The 19,072-nt window shown below is 49.7% G+C and overlaps 1 protein-coding gene across 1 annotated transcript; it reads left to right on the top strand.

Moving 5' to 3' along the window:
* Positions 1 to 1,698: 1,698 nt before the first annotated feature.
* HSPB8 (heat shock 22kDa protein 8) lies at positions 1,699 to 16,482 on the top strand. The gene is made up of 3 exons (XM_006890415.1): positions 1,699 to 2,065; positions 10,080 to 10,143; positions 16,204 to 16,482. Exons 1-3 carry the CDS (start codon positions 1,699 to 1,701, stop codon positions 16,361 to 16,363), a joined length of 591 nt encoding a protein of 196 aa, XP_006890477.1. The 3' UTR covers positions 16,364 to 16,482.
* Positions 16,483 to 19,072: the final 2,590 nt, after the last annotated feature.

A 19,072-nucleotide genomic window follows, 5' to 3' on the forward strand; every position in this document is an offset into this window, starting at 1 on the left:
GTTTGCCCAATACGATAATGTCTTCAGACAGCTATTATTGATAATATTCGCAGTCATAATAGAAGCTACCGCTGGCAAACACTGTTCATTACAGTTTCTCTGGATCCACAAAATGAGTATGAGGAGGCTAGGATTTTGAAGCTCCATCTCACATAATTTGGGCACGTGGCCAGGAGAGACTGGTCCTTGGAGAAGGACATCATGCTCAGAAGGGTGGAGGGACAGCACAGGAGAGGAAGACCCTGGATGAGATGGACTGACACAGTAACTGGGCGATGGGAGTTGGTGTGTTGGAATTAGTGAGACTGGCTCAGGACAGGGCAGGCTTCAGAGCTGCTGTACACAGGGTTGCTATGGTCACAGGCAACTTGACGGCACATAACAACAACAGTCATACCCTTCCTAGGTTGCTCTGTCACTCTGTCATCTCACTGTGGTGGCCTGTACCATGTTGCTGTGATACTTGAAGTCATGCTACTAAATTCCAAATCCCAGCAGGATCACTCCTGGTGGGCAGGTGTTAGAATTTACAGACTAAGACTAGGAAGAAAGGCCTGCCGATCTACATCTGAAGATGAACCGATGACAAATGCTCTGGATAGCAACAGAATATTGTCCAGTGTCGTTCTGGAAGAGAAGTGGGTGGCCTTGAGATAGAGCTGACTTAACAATAACTGGGTTTTGTATCTGTCAGTCTTTGCAAAGCACAGCCTTTAGCGAGAATGACGTAACTGATAATCCAAAATTAAAAATATAAACATGAAATCAGTCTGCATGACTTCTTCATGACACATGCATGAGGCAGCTACCAGGATTATGTACATTTTACAGACGGAAAAACCAAGCTCTCTCAGGGCCACCTGGGAGTCATACTACAGCCCTAGCAGGACACTGAGGCTCCGTGGGTGAACAAAGAGCCTGGGGTCCAGGTGGGGTTCAGGGCCACCTGTCCTCAAGACCACAGGGCTCCCAGTGTCTTTACTCTTTCCTCAGGTCCCCCCTGAAGGGGCAGGGGGGAGGCAGGGTGCGCCATGCTCTCTGGAAGGTATTTCCAGAGGGTGATCTGAGCCCTCAGCCAGGCGGGAGGGTTATTAATAGCCAGGGCTTAGGCCTGACTTCCAGGAGGGCGTGCTTTGTAGGGAGCGAGGGCGGAGCTGGGATCTGTGGGGGAGGAGAGACTGCCACCGCCCCTCCCCGCCCTCCCAGCCCCCCAGCCCAGCTGTTCCCAGGCGGACGGATTCTCAGGGGCTGGTTCATCACCTCCGAATACTCCAGTGACAGGAGGGGCCTGCAGAAACCCGCCTCCAGTCGCGGATAAATAGGAACCACCCAGGCCAAGAGAAGCGAGGAGAAGTTTCTAGGCAAGTCCTCGGGTTTATTAAGCTCTTGCTTCGCTCCAGACATCAGAAGCTCCTGGCTCTGAGCCCTGGGCAGCCAGAGGGCGCTGGGTGGCTTGCTGGTTTCTGGTGAGGCCATTAGCAAAGGCCCCCCCACTCTGGGATTCTGTGGGACCAGTGCTGTTACCTCGGGTCCTGGGACCCCAGCTGGGTGGGTGCCCCCACCTGTGGATGGTTCAGCAAGATCAACATTTCTGTGGCTGAAGACGACGTGTTGAATTGAGGCCCACCACCACCACCACCTTCTGCGTGACCTTGCCACTGGCTCGCTCCCTCTGAGCCTCAGTTTCCCCTCCTCACCATGGCTGATGGTCAGATGCCCTTCCCCTGCCACTACCCTGGCCGCATCCGCAGAGACCCTTTCCGGGACTCGCCCCTGTCCTCTCGCCTGCTGGACGATGGCTTCGGCATGGACCCCTTCCCCGACGACTTGACAGCTGCGTGGCCCGACTGGGCCCTGCCCCGGCTCTCCTCTGCCTGGCCGGGGACCCTCAGGTCTGGCCTGGTGCCACGGGGGCCGACGGCCCCTTCCAGATTTGGAGTGCCCTCCGAAGGCAGGAGCCCCCCACCTTTCCCCGGGGAGCCCTGGAAAGTGTGTGTTAATGTGCACAGCTTCAAGCCAGAGGAGCTGATGGTCAAGACCAAGGATGGCTACGTGGAGGTGTCCGGTGAGTGGGGGCGGGGGAGAGGGACCAAGAAGCGAGGCTAATAGGGGGCTATTGGCCTCACTCCCCAAACAGCAGAGTTTCCTCAGCTGGGGAAGCTGAGACACCGGGCCACAGGTGACCTCAGGGCTCAGGAATGCCACCCGCTGAGTTATCTTATGGAAAAGCTCTCCTTCCCTGCTCTGGGGGGCAGGGGACACGAACCTGTCCCATCCCTGAGGGTCTCACTCAGGACAAGTGGGGAGACAAAACCCATGTCAGCTGTGGCCACAGCGAGGGTCTGGATGTCTTTTAGTTGCTAGATGGTTACTGATTTTTTCTGTAGACTTTCAATCAAAGGACAATAACAAATTAAAAAAAAAACAACCAACAACAACAAAAAGTTGGGGGAGCAGGTTGATGAGCTGTGGAAGACAAGGCAGAGAAGGAGTGGGGTTCATAGCAGCCCAACAGAACAAAGTGGGAGCTCAGGGGGCCAGTTTGGAGCTGAGGCTACCACTGACCCCGCTCTCCGTGTCACAGACACATACACGGAGGCTTACCCTGGTGACAGTGCTTCCTATCAGGGCGCCACCAGTCTGAGCCCCCGCAGCTCTAACAACCAGTCAATGTGACAATTCTCAGAGCTCCGTCCTGCTGGTCTCTGTTGCTGAGGAAACTGAGGCACAGAGCTGTTAAGGTCACCGGCCCAAGGGTACCTAGCATGTCTGTGAACTTGGGGCTGGAGAGGACGGAGATTTAGTAATTTAGCTGGGCGAAATGCTTCTGTGACTTATTCCTCAAGGGCCCTCACTCCAGCCCAGAGAAGCGAGGCCTGGATGTCGAGCCCATTTTGCAGCTGAGGCGGCTGAGGCCTGGGCGCACTATGTGTCCAAGGTCACGCCCGTGAGTCAGCAGCAGGAGAAGCAGGGCCCACAGCCTGTGCAGTCAGCCTGGGAGAGAGAAATCTCTGGGGACAGCCGAGAGGAGGTGCAGGCTCCAGACAGCAGCATGGAAAGCTTTCCTTTGCTTCCTATCCAATTAACGCTCCATTAGAAAGAGCATGTTCCCGGCAGAGGCCCACCAGCCAGGAAATCAATACAGGCCCTGGCAGACACAGGCCGGGCAGGGACAAGCCCGGGGCGTGTGGGGCGTTTCAAAGGCAACAGGCAGAATCATAAACATCAGAGGTGCCTCTGTGAGCGTGGTGGGGCTCCCTGAAGCTGGCTGGGAGCTAAGCATGACATCCAATGCAGCCCTGTCACCAGCCACTTCCCAGGGCCTCAGTGGTTACCTGGAAAGTGGTTCAAAAGGACTGTGCCTCATAAAGGTTATTGTGTCAAGCAAGAGAAATACCCGCCCAGCACGCTGGCACCTGAGTCTGCACTATTCCAGAGTCTGTGGTTATGAAAGTGCCGTGTGCAGAGAACAGCCTAGTAAATAATACATGCTGGATGCTGGGTGGAGAGCTGTGTTCCAATCCTGGCTTACTCTGCTCACCAAGCTGGATGGATATAGACGAGGAAGGCCCTTCATCTACTCTGAGTCTGTTTTCTCAGCTGTAGAATGGGGACCGTAATACCAACTATCTTGCAAGGCTAATAATGGTGCACGGAGTCAACCTATGATAATATATGCAGACTGTAAAGTGGAGCTAAAACCCCTGTAATCAGAGTTCCAGAGGTTTCCAGCCCAGGGCTCAGGGTCTCCATGCTCCATGGGCTCTTGGGGCGATCCTCTGTTTAGACTTCCCTCCATCCTGTGCAGGTGCTGCTGGATAGATAGGGTCTGGTGACCACAGACCAAGAGGGCAGCTTTGGGCGAGTCAGACAGCTTGGATTTCTACATCTCTACAATGTGGAAGCTAAGGACTTATATAGGGCAAAGCTCTTTTAGGCTGTAAAATGCCTCTCAGATACACATTCAGCAACCCCAGCTTGAGAGAACCTTGACCCCCCCAAGTGTACACTCCTGGAGTTTAAAGTCACATCCGAGGGCTTTCAAGGAGAATGGCCTCCCATCCTACCACGCCACGACACGTCTGTTTTTCAGCAAGTACTGAGCCAGGCACTGTGATCAAGGCCCACAAATGTTCGCCCACTCAGTCCTTAACAAGGACACATCGGTACTACTTACTGCTATTCCCATTTTACAGATGGGGAAACAGAGGCCCAGAGGAAATATCTCACCTGAGTTTACTCACTCCCCTAGGTCACTATCTGAGATTCAACACTGAGATTCCTGATAGAATCAAGCTAGCTGGGCCTCTCTCTCTTGAGTGGACTTCAGTGCCACCATTAATCAGACAGGGAAGTAAGACGTGACCAATACCGGCCACACCACATGCAGCCAAGTGTTACTAGAGAAATGAGAAGTGCGAAAGGGGAGGAAGCTGTGTTCCCAGCCCCGGCCTCAGCCACCTCACCTGTACCTAGAGTTTTGGAAAGGGCCAGAAGAAGCAAATCTATGCTCATGTCGCCTCACTGCAGGACTTCTCAGAGCCTTCGATTTGCTGAGGTCGTTTATGACTCTCCGAGAGGTGGTTCCATCTTATCTGAGCACAAAGGAACGCCTGGTTCCAGTCGAGTGTTTGGAAAATGCCAGACTCCATCATGTCCACCTCGCCTCACCCTGCCCCCTCGGCAGTCACAGGGCCAACAAATGTTCCTTTCGTGACCCACTGGGCCCGGCCCAGGAAGGTACTGGAAAGCCCCGAGGCCTCTTTCTCGCCCCTTCTCCTTAATCCCCAGGCCTCTGCCTCCCCAGCACAGCACCTTCATTCTTTGGCCTGTCGGGCCTGGCCCACAGCTCTCCCCAGACCCTGACACCTGCCCTCGGTCAGGCAGCTCTGTCTGAGGGAGGCCGAGAAGATGGAGGCCGCAGAGGGCCCTGGCTTCCCCTGGCTCCCAGATAATGACTTCACTAAGAAAATAATTATTCATTTCTGTTTATAAAGTATTTCTGTGGTGGAAAAATGCAGACAACAAGATGACATTAAAAATCACTCATAATCTTGAACTTCTTGCCTATTTGCTGGGATACCATCTCACAGCCAGCCCGTGGGACAGAGTGGAGCTGCCCATGTGTCCAAGACTGTAAATCTTTACAGCAGCCCAGTGCCTCATCTTTCTCCTGCAGGGCGGCCACTGGGCTCGAAACATCGACCTTCTTAGCAGTCATGATTTGACTACAGCACCATCAGGGCTCCCACAATCCTTAAGGTGCCTTCCATAATTTGCATACGCAAGTAATATACAAATGAAACACATCCAGCTAATCCACCTAGTAACATCCTCTTTCAGCTCCAATCAGGATCAGCCTGCTTCCCAGACCTCTGTGGAAACTCAGAGCTGCTTCCAGAGGCATTCCAGGGTCTCACCCCAGCACCCCCTTTTTCAGAGCAGTTTAGACTCTGAGGGGCAGGCAGTCTTTTTCTCCTTTATCAAAACAGACCACATTCTCACCTACAGTGTTTTTACAACTTAGAGATCCCCTGACTCCACGTCATTCCCTCCTCAGACTAGGAGCCAAGAGAGCTGGATACTGTCACCCCCATTATAGAGAAGAATAAACCGAAGCTCAGAGCAAAAAGAGCTATGCTAGGAAATGACAGAACAAGGACTCAAGACCAGAAACCAGCATTCGGGAGCTTATCTGTCTGCTTTGGAAGTTTTGCTCCATCCCTTTGAAGCTGTGTGACCTTGAGCAAGTCACTTCACCTCTCTGAAATTGTTTCCCTAGCCACCACGTGGCAGTGACAGACGTACCTATCTTCTAAGGTGGTTGTGAAAATGAAAGGAACTGAGAACAGATGTGGTGCCAAGAAGGGTGGCTGGCACCAAGAGGAAGAGTTTGCTGTTGTTATTCTTATCAACATCGCCATCATCATTTAATTATTTCCAAGGCACCAAGTAGGTAAGAGGATTCCAGGATGCAGAAGGGCTGAGTCAGAGGCACTGGCCTCGTCCCAGGGGAAGCAGGCCTCTGGAGCCCCAGGCTTCAGGGAGGACTCGGGGGACTAACGAATGGTGCTCCTCTAGCCGCAGCCCTGTGCCTGAGCCAGGCAGCTGGTGGTCACAGGCGTGGCAGCACAGAAAACACCCTCATTCGCAGGGATAGCACGTTCTGGAAGGGCAGTCTGAAGAATTACTCTACAAACGCACCCCCTTCTGTCCTGCTAGATAGGATCACTTGGTCCAGCCTTCCCTGAGGTCAATTTGGCAACAAAGATCAAGACTTATAAACTCTAGGCACCAGATCTTACCCGTGAAGAATCACTGACCTGGTGAGAAGATTGATAGTGAGCTATAAGAATGTTGAAGGCAGTGAGGTTTTTTCCTAGTGCTGGGAGGCAACTCAGTACCCCAAAATATTTGGGGACTGTCTAGGTGAACCGTTACATATTTGTTCACTGGGCTGTGCTGCCGTTATGTAGTATGTAGAGCTTTGTGAACTATGTTCTGTCAACTGACCTTCACGTCCCCCAAGTGCCAAGGCTTCCTGTGGCTCAAAGTCCAGTCACACAACATAGGCCTCTAGGGTGGCCAGTAACACAAGGAAGCACTCCTTCTTTGAACAGCCAACCATATAAGGTCAAAACAGCAGCATTTGCCGGAGGAGGAAGCCCAGAAGGCAGGAGAGGACAGGATGGGAGGATTGGTGGGAATGAGAATCACAGGGAGGAAGTGGGAAGTACGCAGTCACATTGTGGTGTGGTTTCATGAATGTCATTAAACAAATTATGAGTGAATGAATGGTGGAATGGAAAACCAGTTTGCTTTTTAAACTTTCACTTTAATTCACAATTTTTAAAGAGTTTAAGGTGGGAAATTAATCATAGTGCCATAGCTATTTCAAAATGTAATGTGCAGTGTGATACCATTTTAAGAGATATGGAATATACATCTACATATAAGTATATACGTAAGTCCAGATTATGAACACCTGACTTAAAGAGCATTTGTACTTGCCTTCCATTGTTGTTGTTATGGATCACTGAGCTGGAACTGACTCATAGCTGACCCCTCCAGTAGGTTTTCAGAGGCAGTTAATCACATGCAAGGAGAATGTTCATTCTTCTCCCGTGGAGCAGCTGGTGGATTTGAACTGTGTGCCTTTGGGACTGCATCAGATTCTTACCACTTGTTCTTCAGTGTTTTCTAAACCTGCTGTCATTTAGAAATAACTGAATCAACCCCTACTTGCCTTATTCTTTATCACAGTTACTTTCCCTTGCTGCATATACAGCTCTTAAACCAATGAAAAGGCTTTGAGGATAAGAAGACTAATGGAAATGAGAATCACAGGGAGGAAGTGGGGAAATGCAATTATACAATTAATGCCGTGAAACAAAAGTTGCTTGAATGGTTCATTGGGGGGGGTGTGAATCTGCTTTGTAAACTTTCAGTCAAATCACACACAAAAAGAACCATATGCACCTGTTCCTCTGGACGTACAAATTCACCTTAAAGACACAGGAATAAATAGGTGTTACTAAGAAACATAGGGGAAAAAAGATGGAAGGTTATTACTGTAGGATGGTTTCTTAAGGGTGAGGAAATTATGACTTGAATTTTTATTCCTTTGTTTTCTACATTTTCTAATGTAGAAAAAAGTGCTCTACATAATTTAGAAACTTTTTTTATAAATTTTTATAAAATACAAACATGCATCATTTTGTAATTGGGGAGAAGGTTTTAACAATGGAATACTTAAAAATAAAAAAGTTCTTCATAATGCAATCACCTATAAATGGCTAGTTTTTAAAAAAATCAGGCCTGGGTGAGGAAGATGGGGAAAAAAAAAAATCAAGCCTACAGAAAAACTGGACTTTGGAAAATCCCCACAGTCCAGAGGCTGTTTACAATCTAGATTTTGACTCTCTAAGGGAGACCTCCCTCCAGTAAAGGATAGGCTAGTGCCCTGGAATGTGGCCCGGCAAGTGAAGAGTGAAAAGTGATAGTCAAACAGCCCTGGATTACCCTGAGCCAGTTTGTTTAAGGAGAAATGTGAGACTCTGTCCACGAAAGGAAAAAAAAGAATAAGGGAAGGGGTGACGGGATTAGAAATTGCATAAATTGCAAGATAAAAGCAAACTGGGCCCGTTCCTTCTTATTAAGTCCACATTTTCTTACCTATGTGGGGAATAAATCTAGGGAATGTAGAATTTTATCTCTTCAGTTTTTAAGCAGTCCTTCCCTAAGGAGGAGGGAGTCTAAGAAGTTAAGTAGCCTAGTAAGTTAGATGTTGAGCCCAAAGGACAGTGGTTCAAATCCACAAGCAGCTCCATAGGAGAAAGATGGGAAGTCTCTTCTCATCCTCCCATTAAGATTTACAGCCTTGGAAACCTGACGGGCAGGGGTCATGAGTCAGAAATGACCTGTGGCAGTGGGATATCTGGTTTCCTAATGAACACTCCTGGCACCAGCAGTCAGGAAATAAAAAGATGAGTAGCACTGGGAAAGTCTACTATCAGGGTCCTCTTCACAGTGCGAAAAAAGAGTAATGATGTCAGTCTAGAGACTAAGGTGCACCTGATCTAGGCCATGGTCTTTGCAATTGCTTGCTATGCATCAGAGAACTGGACAATGACTAAAGAAAAAAGCAGAAGAATCGATGAGTTGAGTTGCGGTGCTGAAGACAAGTGTTGGACATACCGTGCACTGCCAAGAGAATAAACAGGTCTGTCCTCGAGAAGGTACACAGGCTGCTCCTTGGATGCCAGGATTTTGAAGCTTCGTCTGACATACTTTGGGCACATTTCCAGGAGGGCCCGGTCCTTGGAGAAGGACATCACGCTTGGAAGGGTGGAAGGTTAGCACAGGAGAGGAGGACCCCGGATGAGATGGATTGACACAGTAACTGGGGTAATGGGGTAGGAGTGTCAAAGACAGTGAGTTAGGCTCAAGATAGAGGAAAGTTCAGAGCTGTTGTACATCAGGTCACTATGAGTCATAGTCAACTTGGCAGCACGTAACAAAGAAGGGGAAATCCCTAGATAATGCAAATTAATACACCTGGCCTGGCAACTAGCAAAAGGCTGGAAATTTCAGTCAACTCAGAGGTGCCTTGGAAGAAAGGCCTGGTAACCTGCTCCCAAAAAAAAAAATCAGCCAGTGAAAACCCAAAAGAGTGCCTTCTCCAGTTCCACACATGGGTCACCACCAGTCAGAACTGGCTCAGCAGCCCAGTGACTGTAGATCTAGCAAGCGGAGCAGCAGGCCACCTTGCTGCTTCCCTAACAGCCAGCCTGGGTGTGAGCCTCGGGTTCCACCACCAGGGGCTATGGAGGCAGATTTGAGACTTGGAAGACAGGCACTGGTGTGTGGCCTGAACTCCTGATATTTCCGATAAGTAATGGCTTTCATGGAGCCAAGGCTATGCATGCAGCTGCTAAGTGAAAGGTTGGCAGTTCGAGTTCATCCAGCTGCTCTGTGAGAGAAAGATCTGTCAACCTGTAAGGATGCCGGCCTAGGTATTCCTGTAAAGGTTTTACTCCTGTAAAGATGCCCGCCTAGAAAGGCCTATGGGCCAGCTTTTCTCTGTTCCTTGTGGGGGATGCTTTAAAAATCAACTGGACAGCAATGAAGAACTGCTTCAAAACACCCAGGTCCAGGCCTCTTTCCCATCCATCATCTTAATCTGTCCTGATGACCAGCCTGGGAGGGGGGGCTTTCTGGTGGGTGCAGCCCAATCAGTGCTGACCCACAGGGACCTCGTGGACAGCAGAGCAAACCCCTGGCCCAGGCTGCACCAGCCTCGCCGTCTCTGCTGTGCCCGTGGCTGCAGTCACCAGATCCGTCCATCTCCGGGACAGTCTCTCTCTCCGTCACTGACCCTGTACTTCACCTTCTCTAGGGACCTGCCCTGCTTTGTAATATGGGTTTAAATGGGTCCATGTAACAGATGAGGGGCTCGAGGTATAGACTTGACTCTATCCACACACACAGCGAGGCAGGGGCCTGAATCAGAGCCCAGGTCCCAAATCGGATCCCGGGGACACAGATGCTGACGGGTGGCTTGTTTCTCTCTCTTCCAGGCAAACACGAAGAGAAGCAGCAAGAAGGCGGCATCGTCTCCAAGAACTTCACAAAGAAAATCCAGTAAGTAACCTTTGGGTCCATGGGGGAGCTGGCAGGGGGCGCAGTGGGTGAGTACAGGACCAGGAAGCGCAGCTTGGCAGTGGGGACTCATTCAGAGTCTCCTGGGAGAAAGGCCTGTGGTTCGCTTCCCAAAGGCCACAGCCCCAAAACCCACTGAGCAGTTCTCCTCCGCACACACCATGGTGCTTTGGGTCGAGGGGTCAGCTTGATGGGTTCCTTTATTTGAAATACCATTTCGGTGATGGTTCTTACAGGCAGTTTAGATTCCTGTTCAGCATATTATTCGGTGACACTGGTTATGTTTTTTACAATTTGTACACATCATTATTTCTGTTGATTTTAAAAGCCAAGCATTGATCTCAGGGTGGAAGTAGAGGATATGGGGTGCCGGGGACCCTAGAATCTCGGGGTCTCTCCCTTCTGGGTATGTCTCCCTTGAGACACCAGTGTTGTTATTGTTCTGTGCCATCAAATCAGAACCGATTCATAGCTGATCCTCCAGAGGCTATAAATCACATGGAAGCTTTGTCCCATGGAGCAGCTGGTGGATTTGAACAGTGTACCTTTATACTGGCAGCACAACTCCTTTCCACTAAGCCATCAGAGTTCTCCTGAGAGACCACTGTTGTTGTTGCGTTCCGCTGAGTCAGAATCAACTCACAGCTGACCCTCCAGGGGGTTTTCGGAGGTGGTAAATCACCCAGGGGCAGAATGCCCATCTTTCGTCCACGGAGCAGCTGGTAGACTTGAACCATGTGTCTTTGGGATTGCAGCACACCATGAGGAGCTGAGAATTGACTCTGACTTCTAAACGGGAGGGAAGCATCACCTTGGCCTGCCACAGGGCCCCAGAAGGCCGTGGGGTGGGGGTGCAGACGGCTGTGGCCTCTTGTCAGCTCACTGACCTGGGAGGCAGGCATTATGATGTCACAGCAGAGGTGAAGAATCTGAGAGTAAGAGGCTAGTGACCTGCCCTGGGCCAAGCTGGGGGCGGCTCTTTCTCTCTTGGAATCACTCTGGAAAGCCTGCTTCCATTTCCTCCTGTGTGGAGGCCGCAGAGAATGAGAATGCCTTCACGTTGACGTCTGATCACAGCTCAAGGGGCTTTCGAGGCTGAGAGGTTGGGACAAAGGAAGGGCAAGTTTGCTGAGGGGGGTGTGAGTGGAAGGAACGTGGTGGGCGAGTGGCCTGCCTGCGGGGGGACTCATGGACGTGGCAGTAGCTGATAAGCCAGAGTCACCTGGAGCCCCGACCTGGTGGCACCTGCAGGGAGAAGTGGCTGCTCGTCTGGGACAGCTGCGAGGTGCTTCACGGATAAGAAAAGTGGCCTGAGGAGTCCACTGACTCAAGTCGGAAGAGAACCAGGCTTCCTGGAGTTCTGGTGGCTGACTTCTCCAACTCAAGCCTCTCATCTTTCAGTTCCCAGCTGAACACACTGACCGCTGTGCGTCCCATCCCAGGGACCCCACAGCCTCGCCTTTCCGCTCACCAGCATGCTCGGCCACGTGCATTTCGGTCCCAAAGTCTCCCTCTACCTCGTGGCGCCTCCCCAGGTGCAGGTGTGCAGTGGGGAGGTGAGACACTGAGTCTCCCAGAGGAGGAGAAGGGGGACCTACCACAGTGCTCACCTCTGGGACCAGGACAGGTCCCAACAGGCCTCCTAACCTTCCTGCTCCACGTACACCCTGGTGCTCGCCACACCCTTTCCTCCTCTGGACTATGGATGGTGGGACCAGCCTTGCCCCAAGGCTCAAACAAACCAACCTAAACCCTCAAGGATTCCACGGGGGCAGAGTAAACCCACTCCCCAGGATTTGTGGGGCTGTCACCGTTCAGAATCAGATCTCCACATATTTCTTCTAAGGTAACTCTGGATGGCTTAGAACCACTAACCCTTTAGAGATCAGATGAGTTATACCATCCAAGAACCTTACAGCAATGTCAAAACTGACTCTTGGCTGACCACCCACTGGGTTTCAGAGGCTAGAAATGACTCACAGCCGACCCTCCAGTGAGTTTTCAGAGGCTGTAAATCACATGGGAGGAGACTGCCCATCTTTCTCCCATGGAGCAGCTGGTGGATCTGAACAGGGTGAGGGCCTATGAATTACGCCACCAGAGCTTCTGTTTTACAGAGTCCACCACTGAAAATTAATGTGACAACAGCTCAGTGATTCTTTTTAAGTGGCAGTGTTGTTGCTGTCATAGTTATTATTGCTATTATTAAGTCTTTACTACTGACCCTAGAAGAGATGCCGAGACTAGGCCGATTGCACTCAACTTCCTTGAGTCTGTGGTTCTGCAGCCCTATCTCCCCTCCTTTCCTGAGCCTCCTGGGGCCTCTGGAGTTCCTGGAAGCCCGTGGACACTTCCTGATAAAGCAAACATCAAACCCATTTCCTCCGGCCTGTCTGCCAAGCCAGGACCCCACCTCTCTCTAATACACAACCAGCTTTAACAGGAAAGGGAGGCCACTTCACAGAAGGTATCAGGACAGAGTCAAGTCGGAGTCAGGGCCCCACACAGATCTGTGGAAGGGACCAAGCCAGAAAGAAGGAGACACTTGTCTTAAAGAGATAGTACGTTGGGTATTTCATGAGCTCTGAGACAGCAGGGCAAACAACAGGCTGGGAGCTGTTGGAACAGACAGAGTACGGCTGTATGCAGCCAGGCCTTAGCAACTGAGCTGCTACTTGCTAAAACAGGGAGACTAGGGAGTTCTAGCAGCCTAGTGGGTAGGGAGGTGCCACCAGCTGTATGAATTGGTAGGAGTCTATTGGCTGCTCTGAGGGAGAAGGATGGTCAATCTCCTCCCATGCAGTTTATATCTTCTGAAAACGTGCTGGAGAATCAGCTATGAGTCAGTTCCCACTCGACAGCACAGGACAACGACAGCCATTGACTAGGATGGTCTGGGTGGCACAGACTGGAACACAAACTAAAAAGGTGTGAGGGCCACACTGCCCAGATGTGTCTCAGAGGTAAGGCCTGGTGATCTACATACAAGAGGCTAGAGCCCTGAAAACCCAAGGGAGCAGTGCTGCTCTGTATTCAGGAGGGGGTCAGAGGCAGTCCTGACAGTACAGCAAGTGACAATAAGCTATTCACTGCCCTCAGTCACCCAAGTGACCACCCTAGCCAATCTGCCAGTCAGCCATCCTGGCCCTGGCCCCAGAACCCTCCAATCTTGACCATATTCCAGCAACTAAACGTTAGATCTGATCCAGCAGGGAATTCCCGGGACCCTCCTCCAGCCACAAAGCACATCCATCACTTCTGATTCCCTGCTCAGCAGAGCCAGTGGTTACATATTTCTCCTCTGACTTGAGTATAGGGAGTTTGGATTACACAATAACATAAGTGGGTAACATTGTGTAACTCGCACTGCCCTGAAGAGAGCTGCTCCCTTGTGGATGGGGTTGTGGGGCAGTGCGGGGATGTGTATAAAGCCATGAGCCTGTGGAGAGAGTCGGCTCTCAGTGTGGGAACTGAGGCTCACACAGAAGTGCACACAGCATGGGACGAGGGGAAGCTATGCCTGGGACAAATCTTCCAGAAAAAGTCCTGTCATCAGAGGACAAGGAAGCCCTTTCAAGCCAAGCTGGGAACCTCACACATTTCCACCCAGGCAGGAAACTGGGGTGGCCTCAGATGTTCATCCAACACACCCATCCCTCTATTAACCAGATTGTTTTGATTTGGGAGAGGATGTGGTCTTAGAATCTACCTATCAGGATAGGGGCAGGGCAAGAAGGATGCAGAAGGGTTTGGAGGAGAGGAAAAAGCAGCTGGGGTGGGGAGTGGATGAGGAGACCTTTGACTGAGCATATGCCTAGCCCGACTTTCATTTCCCTGCCACCTACTGCCCAGATAGCCGTCCTGCCATGTACTGTCACCTACAGGGTGCCAAAGCCATGCCGAGCTTAACCTGCTTGATTTTATTTAATCCTTACAACAATCCTGTAGAGTAGAAAAGACTAAACCTGTTTTATGGCTGAGGAAACTGAGGCTCACAGGTGTAGCAAAACTCAAGCCAGTTTACACAGCTAAGCTGATCTGGGGTTTGAACAAGTCTCTCTACCTTCAAAATCCATGAGCTTCCTGTTTGGTTCATATGGAAACTAAGCCAAAAGGCTGTGAGTCAATTCAGACTCATAGTGACCCTTCATCTGGCTGTACAGATGGCCCCCTCCTCTGCACTTGTGGTGGCTGGTAGGTTTGAACCGCTGACTTTGCCATTAGCTGTTCAACATGCATTCACACATCATCTTTATCATTTTTGTCTATGTGCTTACTTAGAAGACTCCTCCAACTCACTGCCATCGACTGGAACTTTCAGAGGCTAAAAACTGCATGGGAGGAGACCACTCATTTTCCTCTTGCAGCACAGCTGGTAAATGCGAACTACCCACCTTTGAGTCAAGAGCGCAACTCTTTATCCACTAGGCCACCAGAGCTCCTACAGTCTCACCCATTACTTGGATAAAGCTGGTGGTGACCTTGAAGATACATTCAATGAAAGCAAAACCTGCTTAAATCATTGCAAGACAATGCTGCCTGCCTGGAGGTTTAAGCCTGATTAGGCCAGCTCTTCCTTTGTTAGAAAAAACATGCAGGGAGCTCTGGCAGTGTAGTTTATAGGCAGCCAACCCAAAGGCCATGCCTCTCAGGCAGTTTGAATCCACATTGGATGGATGCGGAATCCCCTCCCATGTGCCCCGAAAACACCATGGAGGGTCAGCTATGAGTAGATAGTGACTGGATGCATATTGATTAGATATTGATTGTCAACCTGAAGGTGGTTCAAATCCACAACCTGCTGCATGGGGAAAAGATGGGCAGTCACCTCTGAAAATCCACTAGAGAATCGACTCGATGACACCTAACAAGAACAGAGCCTGAAAACATTCAAGTCAACCCTCACTCATTCTTTAAGAAGTTAAGAGTAGAGTGTAAAATGATACAACCACTACAGAAGGCAGTTTGGCACTTTCTCAAAAAGTTGAAAATAGAAATACCATTTGACCCAGCAATTCCACGACTAGGAATATATCCTAAAGAAACCAGAGCTGCTACTCAAACAGATATATGCACACCCATGCTTACTGCTGTGTTATTCATAATAGCAATGAGACGGAAGCAACCCAAGTGCTCATCAACAAATGAATGGACAGAAAAGCTCTGGTATATCCACACAATGGAATACTATGCAGCACTGAACACTGAAAGATGAAAGAAAGAACTCTTTAAAAGGAATCTATAATAAGGCATCACTTGTATGACAGCAGTCCAGAATAAGAGGTCTATAGCAAAGTGGAATGGGGAGGGATGGGGAGGAGGGGAGAAATAAATTATGCAACAATAAATATTTTTAAGTGAAATAATGAAGGGTAGGGAGGAAAATGTGCAACAGTGAATGAAAATCCAACTTTTCTGTAAACTTTCGTTTGAAACACACATATACCTCAAATAAACAAAGCAACTGGGTGAGGGAAAGAAGTTAAAAGTAGCAAGTTCTGGAGATTAAACAAATTTAACCAGTGGCCATCAAGTCAACCCCACTGCACCCGAGCAGAATTATGTCCACAGGGCTTTTAATGATTGAGGTGTTAGAAGCAGGTCACCAGGTCTTTCTTCCAAGTCACCTCTAAGTAGATTCAAACCCCCAACTTTCTGTCAGTAGCAAGAGTGTTGTGAGTGCGTATCACGTAGGGACTCCCCAAAGGGATGTCCCAGAAATGATGACGCTCTTCTGACATCAGCCCTCAGTGATGAGTGCTGATATAGAAACAGCAGCTGAGGACCTGGATACCTGGGTCTTATCTCTCCATTAAGTCAGCTACTACTATTCAAATAGCATCTCACCATTTGCAAAGTGTTTTCCAGACTCTTTACACCTTTAATGGACAAGGAAACCAGTGAGAGACCTCCCCAAAACACACAGTAAAAGGGGTAGAGCTAGGATTCAAGCCCAATGTTGCATGCAAATAGCGTGTATAAAACTGTTTTCCCTCATTTAAAAAAAAAAACCAACATAATAAAATCTTGTGCTTCTCCTAGGCTTCCCGCAGAAGTGGATCCCGTGACCGTCTTTGCCTCGCTTTCCCCAGAAGGTCTGCTGATTATCGAAGCTCCCCAAGTTCCCCCATACTCCCCATCTGGAGAGAGCAGTTTCAACAATGAGCTTCCTCAAGACAGCCAGGAAGTGCCCTGTACCTGAGACCCCAGCCTTGGCCCAGCCCTGTGCCCTCCCTGGCTCCAGGGCTTCTCTTATTCCAGGGTGCATCACCTTAGCTGAACTGATAGATTTAGCGTGATTAACATGTTGGGGTGGGGTGGATGGGACCTGACCAGAGTCCCCGGCTAGTATAGTGATAGGTTTCTCCATAAGGTGACGCAACTGGCAAGTCATGTGCAGTTGTGTTAGGCCAACATGCTGGGAGGTGTTTTGGGGGTTGTTTTTTTTCCGCCTTGACCTTTTTTATTGTGATGAAAACGTTGCACATTCTATATAGCTGCAGGCAAATATAAAGGGGACATCACATTTCACACTGTATCTTACCTTCTGGCTTTAAAATGAGGGTTGCTTTTCTCTGGGGACCAGCCTGTCACCCAGATTCCTGTTCTGGATTCCCAATCTCCATGCCTGCTCCATGATTTGCTTGGTTGGTGGAACCCATTGGTTCATCCCGTTGTGTTCCTGGAGCCCCAGCCTCCAAATGCTTATACACAGCTTAGATCCCCAGATGGAATTCATCCACTCAACACATGCAAACAAATAGTGCCTTGTGTCCTCCGCTCAGGCATTTATCACGTGTTCCCAAACTGGTACTCCCCACGATTCTGGAAGCCCCTCAGTTTATCCTCTGGCTAAAGCTCTCCTTTCTTAGGCTAAAGCTCCCCTTTCTTAGGCCCCCTGTGTCTAAGTAGGGATTTTTACAGAGGGGACTAACAGCCCCAGCAGGAACCAAGCAAAGGCCATACATACAGCCTGGCAGGCAGGCTACTGACATTGTGTATATGGGGGGATGTGTGTGTGTCATTGTTATTTGAGTTGTACCATTGTTTAGGGGAAACACAGTTATAATAATAATAATAAAGGAGTTGATGTTCTTAGCTCTGTGCTTCTTGTGATGAGAAACTCAATCCTCTACCGTTTAACTCCCTGCTGGGGCCGATGCATAGCTGACTCTCCATGGATTTCAGGGCCTGTAAATCACTTGTTATGCATCTGGGAGCTGGACCATGAATAAAGATGACAGGAGATAAGCCGATGCCTTTGAATTTTGGTGCTGGAGATGAGTACTGAGTACACACGGCCTGCCAAAGGAACAAACTTGTGTCTTGGAGAAGGTGCGGCTGGAGTGTTCTTAGAGGGCAGAATGGCGAAGCCTCATCATGTACTCTGTGCATATTGCTGCTGCTGCTGTGGATTGCCTTTGAGTCAAGCACAACTCACAAGTCCTGTGGAGACACAGCAGTACTGGGACCAAGACACTTGTGTATGGGAGGAAGCGATGAGTTGCTGCTGGACACCACCAAACCCTCGAAGGGCAGCAAAAGTCAGTGACCATTTCCTCACCTGCACGGTGTCTTTTGCTGGGAGCCAGGATCCAGGGAGCAAAGAGTCACAATGTCTGCCCACAAGGAGCTCCCAGTCCAGTCCCAGAGGCAGGCACAGAGCTGGCCCTCGCAGAACCTGACCGTGCACCAGGTCCTGGGCTAAGTGCTACGTGCGTGCATTTGTTCACATCACCCCACTACAATCCCATGTTGCTGGACGCCATCGAGTTGACTCTCAACACAATGCCTGTGCAACAGAACATAATTCAGCCCAACACTGCGTGGGGCTCCCTCACCCTGAGCCAATCCATTTTACGGAGGGTCTTCCTCCTTTATGCTGACCCTCAATTTGTCCAAGTATGGGGTCTCTCTCCAGGGCATGGCCCCTCCGGTAGCATGTCCAAAATACAAGAGATCAAGTCTCAACTGTCTTCACGCTGATTGTGCTTTATCCCAAGACAGATGTGTTTGTCCTTCTGTCGTTCACGGGCTAGTCAGTGTTCTTCTCCAACCATTCAACCGCAATTCAAAGGCTTGTGTTCTTTTTCCATTGTCCTCATTCCTTGATCAAATTTCACACACACATGGGGTGACCAAAAATATGACAGCCTGGATCCAGTACACTTTGGTTTCCAAAGTGACAACCTCATTCTTGAATCCGTTCAAAAGGTCCTTTGCAGTAAATGTGTCCCTTGTAAAACTTTTGTTGTATACAACCCTACAGGGTAGATCCAATTGTTCTCTCTGATGGAGAACTGAGGCACACTACCCCAACTTCTTCTTCTTGTTAATTGTCTTCAGGTCGAGCACGACTCACAGCGACCCTGTGAACAAAAGGCCTGAAGCCCCTCTACAACTATTGACATTTATCAAAGTTCACAGAGATTTCAGAGGCACGCTGTTTAGGAAGTGGGTGCCACTTCTTCCCAAAAAACTAGTAAGTGGCAATGCTAGGCAGGCTGCTTCCAGAACCTTCACTCTTAACTCTATTTCATTCTATTTATGTCCCTATAGAGCAAAATATGAGGCTTAAGTGAGTTTGTCCAGATTGTGGGAAGAGGTAAATTGGGGCTCCAGGGGTGAGAGAACGGGCTCAGGGATGGATTCATCCACCAGAGAGGAGTCCCTCCTACCAGGGCTTGATGACCGAGTGCAGCAGTAGGACCTGACCAAGCAGGGGGGTAGGGAGGTACCTCCCAGATAGCAAACACATGATCCAAGGCAAAAGGTATGTCCCCACTGAAATCCTTTGAAGATTCCCTTGAGCTTACAAGCACTTCCATGGCACTTACATGCTCTGCAGCATCTGTGCCCAATTTATCTACCCTTCTCCACCCCAGCCTCAGCCCCACCTTCTGCCCTCCAG

Source organism: Elephantulus edwardii, unplaced genomic scaffold (genome assembly GCF_000299155.1).
Source record: "Elephantulus edwardii isolate Elephantulus edwardi_28Jun2011 unplaced genomic scaffold, EleEdw1.0 scaffold00089, whole genome shotgun sequence".
Classification (NCBI taxonomy): Eukaryota; Metazoa; Chordata; class Mammalia; order Macroscelidea; family Macroscelididae; genus Elephantulus; species Elephantulus edwardii.

What these genes read in the sequence shown, in the direction of transcription:
- HSPB8 (XM_006890415.1), top strand. Translation starts at nt 1,699, where the DNA reads ATGGCTGATGGTCAGATGCCCTTCCCCTGCCACTACCCTGGCCGCATC. An exon ending in TGGCTACGTGGAGGTGTCCG is followed by an intron (nt 2,066 to 10,079) that starts GTGAGTGGGGGC and finishes TCTCTCTTCCAG; the next exon opens with GCAAACACGAAGAGAAGCAG. An exon ending in AACTTCACAAAGAAAATCCA is followed by an intron (nt 10,144 to 16,203) that starts GTAAGTAACCTT and finishes TGCTTCTCCTAG; the next exon opens with GCTTCCCGCAGAAGTGGATC.